We start from the raw sequence: 12625 nt of genomic DNA, 5'->3' as shown, positions 1-12625 counted from the left end.
CCTCAAAGGTAATCAATAAATACCTGTGAGCAGATGATTTAAATAACAGCATCAGATCAATACATATTATTTTCTCATTACTTAGGCATGTCTAGAGCAAACTTATCCCTGTTCTCTAAAGTCATTCATTTTCAAAAAGCTCTCCTGTCTTTCAATATTAAAAAAGAGTAAGAGAAAAGTTGCTTTTCTAAGTAGGACTCTAAGTAGCTTATAATTTGCTCAGCTCATTCCACCTCACACATACCAACTCTACTCAAATGTCCTCTAACCCGCCTGCACGCTGAATAGAGCACACATAATGCTGAAGGTGGTGACTTTAATCAGCTACACAGCACTCAGACCTTTTCCTACTCCCGTATGTTTAATCACACACATCATCAACTGCATTTTATAATTAGTAGCAGCATTATTACAGTTTATTCTGCAGTATTTTATCATTTTAACTTTAAGTTGACAGAAAATGTTACTATAATCAATGCTTTTTTTATCTTGAAGCAGTTAACTACAAGAAACCGTATTTAAACCATATTCACATTCACCAGCCTAAGAGAAGCTTTTCAAATGATGCAGGCCTCCGCTTCATCAGAAAAATTCAGGGAGGAAAAAAACATGACAAAGTTATTTGTTGTTCAGGAACAACAAAAAATTCATAACTGCAACTCCAGTGTTCCATAAATACTCCCTATTTCTATAAGTAACCTTCTAAAATCCTGTATAATAAAAGCCTAATATGTAAATTGTCCCCTCAGGTGGTCCTTCGACCAGGAGTTCGACTGCTTGCTATGATGTGCGCTGACCACCAGGGAGCAGCATGGAACATGGTGGGCGTTGGTGATGAGGTGCTGGCAGCGGGCTGCAGTGGAGGTGCTTCTGGCCCTGACAAGAGCGGGACCGAGGCAGGATGGTGGAGCAGGTGAGTAGGCGGCGCCAGGCCAAGGCAGGTGCGAGCGGGGGCCCAGGTGCTGCCCAGGGGCCAGAGGTCAGCTGGGACCTGCCCTTCCATGTCAGACACTTGTGCTTCAATCACCGGCCAGGCCTAGGGACCTCACTGTGCAAAATTTCGTGCACCAGGCCTCTAGTGTATATATAATTAAACCAGTTATAAAACAATCCCTGAAAGTTTAGTGTCTGAGGAAAATCCTCATAGAATATTTGGAAAGCATGGCTTATACATAAAATACCCTGTGAGCAACTATAAAAACAACAGTTCGAGATTTATATTTTAGGAAAAAAACAACAACAATTTATTTTAAGTTAAGAGTCTCTACCTAAATGTAGTTTGGTATCAAACAACTACAATTAGTGATGGGGCAAAATGCATCCATAACTGTTATTTACAAAAACTACAAAATTAGATTAATTATAACATCGACTTATCAAAGCTTCCTGAAATTAATTTTGTTTTTGGAAAAGTATCAAAAGTCTTCAAATCCAGAATGACAGTCTTTATTATTTTTAATTCATTGAATTATAGCACATCAGATCTTCAAGCAAAAACAACAGATGAAAATCTATATGATAAAATATTCTCCTCTTCCGGATAGCTTGGAATGAAAATGAAAATGTGTTCCCTTTTTAGTGAAGAAAAACACTTCAACAAAGTGTCCAATAAAAATCAAATACCTGTCAGAATGGCTTGTCTATTGGAACTAAAATTGGGCAACTACTCTACATTATTAAAAACTGACTTACATTAAGTCCTTTTTTTCTTTATTAAGTTTTCCTCAGACATTTCAGATCTCTAAGCCTTACAGTAAAAAATGTTACTCGGTTTTTATTTACTAGTAAATCCACAACCATAGAAGGTATATATCTTCAAGATAATACATATTTTCAAGGTGCATATAAGCATAACTAAAATTCTTAAATTGTTAACAAATCTAGGAGCACTAATTTAATATTTCATTGCAAAATATAGGGGGTCTTAAGAGCAACATGCTTAGTCAATTTTTCTTAAGCTTTTAGGTTTGGTACCAAAATATTTAAAAATAAAGAAAAAAATTACCATGACTCTTTGCTAATGGCTTTTCAGATATTAATCTGAAGACAAGCTAAAATACTTATCTAACGAAGTATCCAATTACCTAACAATATTTGCCATAAACTCATAAAACAATAACAACACATATATAATATAAAAGTAACATCAACAAAAATAGCCATAGGTATTTTAGGTCTAAATTGAGTTTATCTAATAAGGGTTACATGAGAAATATCATGTAAGACCCAAAATAAATGTCAGATACAAAGTCATATCATGTGGCTTTGTTCAAACACACCTAAAATTCAGGTTCAAATTAAATAACTAGGCTTGCTTTTTTATATCACCAGCTTTCATCAGGGCTTTAATGGCTCTTGCCCTCATCTCAAGTTCTAGCAGCTCCAGCTGCTGTGCAGAAGGCTGGACATCTTCTGGTGGAGGAACAGTCAGGGTAGCTGCTTTGGGCTCCTTCGGGCTAGACTCTGCCAGTCCCAGAATCTCATTCACACTTTTCTCAATGTCTTTCTCCAGGTCATCTATCTGACCAGCTTCACTCTGGACTGTATTTTCTGGGACCTCAGGAGCAGCTGTCTCTTCATTGCATGGGCCTTCTATGTCGCTGTCATAAGCATCTGCATTTATACTGAGTACATCACTATCTTCCCCTTTGCCTGTAACAAACAAAAAAAGTGGGAAAGAACCATGTAATCTAATTGCCTTAGTCAAAATTTCCTTTCTATTTATGCTTCACAGGCTTCTTTGACCCACACCTCCCACCATGGAGTCCCAAACATATTCTATAATCCCCATCCCACTAACTCCTCCACTTTGAAAACAGATATAATTTAATGTAAATTTTAATGTATTTTTCATTCCAATTTAAAACATGTAAGCATTGGGAAATGTATACCATCATATGGAGTTCTGTGATCTTTTTTCCTAAATAAAATGTCATAACACTTTACACCACAGTGAAACTTCTACATTACAAATTGAAAACTGACATTGGAAACCCTTTGGGGATAGGGTACTGCTTATTATTGAAGCAAAATTCCATTCTAGGAGGAAGAGTTTAAAATACGTTGCTTTATAAACTACAAAAAAGGAAAAAAATCATTAGTAAGCTGGACACCATGTACATTGCAATTATCCCAAATCTTTTCATATGCTTTTTCAAACACTTTGTTCTAAACCAATAAATTAAAGGAGAATGCCTAAGGCCATTTTCTAAGATAAAATACATTTTCATCAAGAGGATTTTAATTAATAAAGTTAGTACACCATAATTTTTTAAAATGCATTTGTTATAAAACTTCTATAACTGATGACAAATGAATATAAATGCAGATTATAGCTCTCAGCCACTTGGGCCTTGAACATCACTCAAATCCAGGTGTCATTTACAACTCTGAGTGCTCATTTATACCTTCAATTTATTTATCTTTTAAATTCTAATATATTTTAAAAGTTATGATCCCCAAAATGTTAACTTTCTTAACTTCCTTATGGTAAGGAAAACTTATTTACAAAACAGGTTGATCGATGAAGAAATTCTGATAATAGAAGGGATCAGCTTCAAAAGTCAAAGAGATATCATTCAGAAGCGGTATTAAGTTCATTTTCCATAATCCAAAGGACACAAAAGGACCAATAAGTAAAAGTTACATAAATGCAGACTATAATTCAATAAAGAAACAATTTTACCAATTAGATATCCAGGATGATATGGAGGGGATGAAGCAGAAAGCGTTAATGACAACAATAATGATGGTAGAAATAATTACAAGAGCTAACATTTATTGAGCACTTACTATTACTAAGCACTTATCTATAACTCTTTTATGCCAACATAATAATAGACACTCATAATTATTATCTCCATTTCATAAATGAGGAAACTGAGGGACAGAGAGTTTAAGTAACTTGCCTTTGTTCACATAATTAAAATGGCAGAACCAAAGTCAAACCTGAGTATATTTTGAAAATCTATGCACTTCAACATTCTATTCTGCCTCCCAGATCTTAACAGAATCAGAAAGACCACAAGCTTCACAGATTGGAATGGTGGTTCAGGCTGAGTATATCTTCTCATGGGTCTCTTAAAGCCACCTGAATAAATCCAATATGTAAGATACATAGACCTACAAAGTATGTGTAAATATGAATAAATAGTAAGAGAATGAAAAGACAAGCCACAGACTGAGAGAAAATATTTGCAAAACACATCTGATAAAGGAATGAAATCCAAACTATAGAAGAACTCCTGAAACTCAACAATTAGAAAACAAACAACCCAATTTAAAAATGGGGAAAAGATCTGAAGAGACAAGTCACCAAATAAGATATATGGATGGCAAAGCATATGAAAAGAAAATCAACATCATATGCCATTAGGGTGTTACAAAATAAAACTAGATACCATTACACACCTATAACAATGACCAAAATACAAAACAATGAGAGCACCAAATGCTAGCAAGAATTTGGAACAGGAATACATTCATTGTTGGCGGGAATGTAAAATGGTGTAGCACTCTGAAAGACAGTCTGACAGTTTCTTACAAAACTAAACTTAGTATTTACCCAGAGTTAAAATTATGTCCACACAAAAACCTGCCTACAAATGACTGTAGCAGCTTTTATTCATGACTTGGAAGCAAACAAGATGTCCTTCAATAGGTCAGTGGATAAACAAACTGCAGCACATCCAGACAATGGAAAATTATTCAGCAACAAAAGAAATGAACTATCAAATCACAAAAAGACATGGAAGAACCTCAAATGCACATTGACAAGTGAAAGAAACCAATGTAAAAAGACTACATACTCTGTGATTCTAGCTGTATGATATCCAGAAAAGACAAAACTAGACAGTAAAAGATGGGTGGTTGCCAGGAGTCTGGGGGAAGGATGAACAGGTGAAACTATATTCTAATGGTACTGTAATGGTGGATACATGTTATACAGTTATCAAAAGCCATCTATATTTATAAAAGCCTAAATGACCATCGCAACTGAATGGACAACCGAACAGGCTGCGTGGGGCGACTAGGCCGGCAGGGGGGTTAGTGAGGGGCAACCAAATGACTGAGCAGCAGGCTGCGTGGGGCAACCAGGCCGGCGGGGGGGGGAGTAGTGAGGGGCAACCAAATGACTGACCAGCAGGCTGCGTGGGGCAACCAGGCCGGCAGGGGGGTTAGTGAGGGACAACCAAATGACTGACCAGCAGGCTGCGTGGGGCAACCAGGCCAGCAGGGGGTTAGTGAGGGGCGACCAAATGACCAAACAACAGGCTGTGTGGGGCAACCAGGCCCGCAAAGGAGGGCAGTTGGGGGCGACCAGGCCAGCAGGGGGGCAGTAAGGGACGACCAGGCTGGCGGGGAGGGGGGTGCAGTTGGGGGCCAGTTGGGGGTGACCAGGCCAGCAGGGGGCACAGTTAGGGGCGATCAGGCAGGTGAGTAGTTAGGAGCCAGTCCTGGATTGTGAAAGAGAGCAGGCTGGGTTGGGGGGGGACCCCCCATGCACGAAATTTCATGCACCGAGCCTCTAGTAGAATATAAAACACTAGGAATGACCCCTAATGTAAACAATGGACTTTAGTTAATAACAATGTATTAATACTGAATCATCAATTATAATAAATTTTCCACACTAATGTAAGATATTAATAATGGAAACTGGGAGAAGAGGTGGTGAGTGAGTATATAGAAACTCTAAAGCTGTTTCAAAAATCTAAGAAATATTAATTTAAAAAAAATTAAAGTCTGCTATCTGTAAGCTCAACATAAATCAATTATATGATGTGGCAACCAAAACTGCTAATTAAATCATAGACTAATGGTGGGGGATGTGAAAAAGGGTCAGGAAATGATAACAAAATCTGGATGACTGCAAGCCTAATGTTTACTATCTTTCCTTTGGTAGGAGCACTTTTACATAAGAAGGTACTTTTCCCAATGAACGAGATCAAAGCACAGAGGATTCAGAGGGGATCCAAACATCTGATGAAGGTTTGGAGTTTGTAACCGCCAAAGCAGCTGCCCTAAGAGTATGTCTAGAAGCCTATGAAATACACCAAAAGACAGAATGCTTAAAATGGGTATAATTTAAAAAACACATGAAAATTAACATTTCTCTCAAAATACTGAATCAAATTATTTGTAATTTCATTCTTGATAAAACACGTAAAGCATTATGCATCTAAAAGCCTTGCCAGTTTAGTTTATTATTTTTTAAATCTAGAAAAGTATCATATTTAATTGCAACAGAGGGGCCTTCAAAAGGTACAAAAACAGTGTGGGCTAATCAGCCATAGAAAATGTAATTTTCACCCTTTCATTTAACTACTACTCACAGAAAGAGACAAATTAAAAAGCAGAAAGTTGGAAAAAATTAAATTAAATTTAAAAACACAGGGAGACCCTGGTCAGTGTGGTTCAGTTGGTTGGGTGTCGCCCTATGCACCTAAAGGTTGCCAGTTCAATTCTGGGTCAGGGCACATGCCCAGGTTGCGGACTCGATCCCAGGTAGGTGGTTCAGGAGACAGGATTTATGTCTCACTCTCACTTTGATGTTTCTGTCTCCCTTACTCTCTCTCTAAAAATCAATTAAAAATCTTTAAAAAAAATAAAATAAAAGCAGGGAGGATCACATTTGGTGTCATTGTTGGTAATAACTTGTGAAAAGCTCAAAGGAATGAGATAAGAAATATAAATTCTTAAGTTACACTATGGTTACACCACTTTTTGCTTTACCAATTGCTGAACTGGACAGCATTTCCCCAGAACAGTGTTTGAAATCCTTTAAAGAAGTTAACTCATTTTGAGAAGCTGCATTCTGTGAATACAGCTGGTCAAGAAGGCGCAACTAGGGTTAGGAAGAAAGGAATTAGACTCAAACTTTATCAGTGGTACATATGCTTATCTGCTTCCAACACCAGACAGCCCTGTAACACTTTCTTCCCACTCTCCTTCAGCTTTCTAGCGCTAATATCTGCAAGCCTATCTAATAAAAGGTTAATATGCAAATTAACCGTCACTCCATCACAAAGATGGCAGCGCCCAGTCCTCTCAGCCCCGCCAGAGTCCCCCAGTCCCGGGGGGTGGGGAGACAGCCACTGAGAGCAGGCAGTGTGAGCGGCCTGGCGGAATGCTTGCTTTGTTGCCCCGGCAACGAGGCAAGCGTTCTGCGCCTGGCCACGGATGGGCCTCTGGGACGCGGAGAGCCTCTGGGCAGTGGGCACGGAGCGGCCAGGCCCTGCAGAGAGCTACTGGCGCATGGATTCGTGCACAGGGCTACTAGTTTAGATATACAAAGGAAGAGGCAAAACAAAACATCTGCCAATCCAGAGAGTTATTTAGCAATACGTACATGGTAGGCATGGAAAACTCTTGGCCTACAAATGCTGATTAACTGATAATCTTTATTCTCTTCTTTTACAAAGCAACAAAAGTCTCTCTGATGACATTTTTCTCAACTTTTAAATTTTTATAAATGTATTTATTCTTTGAGCTATTGGCTGTGAAGTTCTTTTCAGCAAAATTCAACATTAAAACTGCAAATTCATTTCTTTTTATTTAGTCCCTCTACTTACTCAGCTTTGCCTCCCCTAGTCAGTACTACCTTAGAACAACAATAACAGCACCAACAAGAACAAAAATTAATTGGGTTTTTCCATTTATCCCTCATCTTAAGGATTCAAATGGTCTCATATAGTTTTATATTTAATACCTTTACCAAACAATGGCAAAATCTCTTATATCACATTTAATTTTTTAGAATTAATAGATGAATAAGCTATGGCCATTATCAATTCTTTATGACAGTCTAAGAGAGTGGTGTAACTATCAGTGCAACTTCACTATCTAAATAAAAATATCCGTGAAAACATTTTTTTGTAAGTACCTGCCACACTATACTTTTTATTTACTTATAAATTAATATGTACCATCCCAATCATATGCATAATCTGAAATTTTAACAGGGAAATAGTTAAATATATAAGTATATACACGTTTATTTACTATATAAGTTCTGGTGCTTTCTTTCTTTATTCTCTGAGAGTGTACATAATCACACTTTGGTGACCAGTGCTCAGAAAGGCTGAAAGAAGCCCAAAGAAAATATCTATTCTAAACTTTCATCACATAGCTTAGCCATTGAAAACATTTTACCCCCTTTTTTAAAAAATATAATTTTTAATTGAGAGATGAAGGAAGAGGGATAGAAACATCGATTAGAGAGGCATATTTATCAGCTGCCTCCTGCAAGTGCCCCTCACTGGGGATCAAGCCCGCAATCCAGGCATGTACCCTGACCAGGAACTGAACCATGACCTCCTGATTCGTGGGATGATGCTCAACCACCGAACCGCACCCAGTAGGTGCATTTTTTCCCTATTAAAAGTCTAATTTTCAATTTCTTAAAGCTTTTAAGATAGTTCTCAAAGATAATTTACTAACTTGTGAAATAGAAGGCCAAAATATAATTGCATGAGGCAACTACATTTTTTAAAAAACCAAGATGTCAAATTATAATGCTGTATATTTGAAACTTACAAAATGTTATAAAACAGAGATTTTCAATCAGTGTGCTGCAAGAATTTTTAAAACATGCAATAACTGACTATTTAGTCAGGGGCACTGACCTCTTTTCCCTTAGCTTGTCAAATAAAAAAATGACAACAGCCAACACAACAATAGCTGTCCAATGTGAATGAATGAAAATTATACTTTTTTTTCTGTGAGAACGGGAAAAAATATAATCTTTTTGATGTGCCACAGAATTTTAGTAATTAATTTATGTGTGCCATGAGATGAAAAAGGTTGAAAATTGCTGTTAAAAACCAATGTTATCTGAATAAAAAAAGAAAAAGATCTGAGCCTAAGCACAACAAAACTTTGCATGATAAAACTAATGTAAAAGATTCGAGTAAGATGTAGTACACGCCTTATTGATTTCGATAATTTTATATGCCATATGGTTGCATATTTATTTTTATGATTATACTCATATGTATGCATCCCAAGGAATCATCATATAATTTAAAGACATTTTAAATCAAGTATCTTTTCCTCTAATAGAATTTTAAAAATATAGAGTTAGAAAGAAATTGTATATTTCATTCTGCTTCCATTAAACAATCTAAGAAACCAGTTATTACACACTCTTCCCAAGTGAAGACACTGCACTAGGCACTGGCATTTACAAAATCTGACAGCTAGAAAAGAACTTCAAGATCAAGGCCAAACAGCCAAACATTTACTCGAATGAGCTCTACAACAGTGTCACCAAGTGGCCGTTTATTATAATCTGTTTTCAAACACCTTCAGCAACAGGAAAGTATTTCAGAAGGCAGCCCACTGCATTTTCTGTTACTTGTGATTATTTGAAATAGTCAAATGATAACTTTATCTGCTAGCCCTATTTTTATTCTCCAAAGCAATACAGATCAAGCTTAATCACTCTTCCATTTGGCAGACCTTCAAATATTTTCAAGTGATTTCAACTTGTTATCTTCAATCTCAATACCCACATTTAACTTAGGTATTTCTCATGTAAAGTAAAAAAACAAAATGTATCCTGCTCTGGCCGACGTGGTTCAGCGATTATAGTGTTAGCCCACATACCAAAGGGTCTCCGATTTGATTCCCAAACAAGGGCACACACCTGGGTTGCAAGCTGGATACCATGCTCCGGTCCTGGTGCATGCAGGAGGCAACCAATCAATGTAGCTCTCTCACAATTATGTTGTGTGTGTGTGTGTGTGTGTGTGTGTGTGTTCTTTCTCTCTCTCTACACCCTCACTCCCACTCTTCCACTCTCTTTTTTTTTTTTATATATTTTATTGATTTTCTACAGAGTGGAAAGGAGAGGGACAGAGAGCTAGAAACATCGATGAGAGAGAAACATCGACCAGCTGCCTCTTGCATACCCAACCAATGTACATGCCCTTGACCGGAATCGAACCTGGGACCTTTCAGTCCACAGACCGACGCTCTACCCACTGAGCCAAACCGGTTTCGGCTCTTCCACTCTCTTTAAAAAAAAAAAAAAAAAAAAAAAAATCAATGGGAAAGTATCCTCGGGTCAAGATTTAAAAAAAAAAAAAAAAGTTTACCCTAACAACTTCTAAGGACAAGAGCTTAATTCTTAAAGTTATAAAGGAGAATAATTTTCAAAATTACCCATATTCCCCAATTGTAAACTTTATAGCAACAATTTCAATATAGACCATTATTTTAATATTACTGAATGTCTTAATCAAATTTATTTAGATAAATAGAAAAACTCATTAGTATTAGCAGAGATTTGATATTTTAAAAATATTCTCCACCTTTAACAAATAGCAGTTTTCATTTTATTAATGACAACACAAATAACTAATTTAGAAAATTTATATAAAGCGTTATTATTTTAAAAACTGAGCAAAATCTTTTCAATAATACAAGGCTTGAAATCCTTCAGAAATTAACGTAAGATCTCAGGCTTGCATATGTAGATAGATGTGCATACAAACACAGCTATAATAAAGATAAAAAGCAAAACTATACCTGGTGTTTCTTCTACAACTGCCCTCTTGCTAAAAATGAATGACTCAGGAAAATAACCTCAACAGAATTTCTATTTTACTACAATACCAATCAATCCCCAGTAGATTATAGTTATATTTCAATAATGTTTGCACATGGGAGGTGAATCTTCAGATATTAATCCTTTATTAAAGTGTGATCGAAGTCAGTGTATAATCTATACTCATCTTTAGCAAAACCAGTTTTATAACTGTTATTTCCTATCAACAAGATCAATGAAACCAATACTAAACAAAGAAATGCCAATTTTAATTTAAGTAACTCATAGTTAATACTTGTCAATATTTGAATACTTTAGAAGCTGAAAAAAATGAAAATGTAATTTAAATAACCTGTCAGCATCATACACCATTAATAGGTCATACAGTAAGATTTATTTTCTTCTGAAAGAGCAAAGGGAAAAATCAACGCTGCTTTACATTTGGGTCTATTGAACAAAGGGTTACTTTAGTAAGCAAGCTTCAGTGAAATTTCTTAAAACAGCCAAACCATTAAATAAAATGACAATGCATTCACAAGGAGCATTATATTGTTTTTATTGAGCTCACTGTGAACAAGAATAGCTAGCTGTGCAAAAAAAGTTAGAGAAAATACTAAATCAATTTTGAAAGTTTTGCATATTAAAAATAGGCCACATTAATTCATTTAGAAAAAAGGCAATAATCTGTATTGAGCCTACCAGAATTTCTATTTCCAAGCAAGTTACTTATTAGCTGGTTCAGATTTCAGCTATACAAATATTTATCTGGGACAAGCTCTACATAATTGAATCGTCTAGGTAATTTATGTTTATCCCATTACGCAATAAAACATTTTATATTTTAATCATTTTTGTAGACATTTTTCTAGAAGACTTATTTCCCTGCTTCCTTTAAAAAAAGAGTTGAAATTCAGTTTAACCATTTCCTACAGATTTGGTCACAACACGAACTGTATTGCAAAATTGAACTAATGTGCTCTGATCTCATGTTTCTTTCATCACTGCTTACTGTCCCTTGCTGATGACCATGTGTTTTTGACAGTTCTGATGCCTCAGTGAGAACCAAAGTGGCCTATAGAACCTCCTATGCATAAAAGCTTTGTGGTATCTAGCTACTCTGAGTCCTTTTTCTCTCCCTCTTTGTCTCCATGGCTGGGTTTCAAATGACTGAAGTTATCCTAAGAAAATCAAAGCAAAACAGGCTGTAGACACTGGGAAGGGAGTTCTAAGGACTCTAGGTGCTTGAACATGGGAGCAGAAAAACATCTTCCCTAGAGGATGGCACTGGCTACTTTGTACAATGAGGTCTCCATTCTTTCTACCTTAGAATCAGCCTGACCATTCCAGTTTTTTTCTGTCCTTTATATGACATTCTTCTCTCCACAGATGTTCTAGTAGCATAACCTCCACAATGCCTGCTCATCTGATGCAGAGTAAAAACAAAGGCAGAAGCAACGGCTATGTTGTCCAATTACACAGATAAATGGTGCAAGAGCTATAAGACTATGACTACATTTTATGAAAGTGATATGTGCTTAGCATTATTTATATATGGCAAATAAATGTGAATTAAAACTGAGTTTATGTCTGTGGGGGGTGCTCAGAAGTAGTCAGAATACAAAGACATAATTTTGGCTGGCTATTTAAGGAGCTAACAAAACAGGACTTCTGAAAAGCAATGGAATTCTCAAGGTCATACAGAAATATTTATAAACTCAACAGTACATAATTTAGAACTACAGATGTCTAGGCTTTGTTCTCTCTATATATAAATTGAAAGAATCACAAAATTCATTATCCAACACCTTTTCATTTTGTTAATTAAGCATTAGTAACAGACCACAGTTCAAAAAAAAATCTGCCTAAATAGATAACCTGATTGTCTACATGAAATAAGTTCCTATAACTCAAGTTTTAAAAAAAAAAAAACTATTCTAAGTTATCAAAGATTAGTTGCTTACATCATAAATATCACAACCCTCTTGACTGCAAAAGGTTATCACTGCTCTGAAGTATTTTTAGCAGCAAAAGGAAAAATGTGATTTTCGAGTAGCTAATAAAAATTTATTTAAC

General features: G+C 36.1%; 1 protein-coding gene across 2 annotated transcripts in view; it reads right to left on the bottom strand.

Annotated features, from left to right (window-relative positions):
* Positions 1-1430: 1430 nt before the first annotated feature.
* CAAP1 (caspase activity and apoptosis inhibitor 1) overlaps positions 1431-12625 on the bottom strand; it is a 30151-nt gene continuing 18956 nt past the window's right edge. For both annotated transcript variants that reach the window (XM_054727409.1, XM_054727410.1), the window contains exon 6: positions 1431-2652. In XM_054727409.1, coding sequence (XP_054583384.1) covers positions 2306-2652 — 347 coding nt within the window. In that variant the 3' untranslated portion in view covers positions 1431-2305. The remainder of the gene's footprint in view (positions 2653-12625) is intronic.

This window comes from Eptesicus fuscus, chromosome 15 (assembly GCF_027574615.1).
Source record: "Eptesicus fuscus isolate TK198812 chromosome 15, DD_ASM_mEF_20220401, whole genome shotgun sequence".
Lineage (NCBI taxonomy): Eukaryota > Metazoa > Chordata > Mammalia > Chiroptera > Vespertilionidae > Eptesicus > Eptesicus fuscus.
Note: the sequence above shows the minus strand (reverse complement) of the source record. Positions and strands in the feature narration are given on the sequence as shown.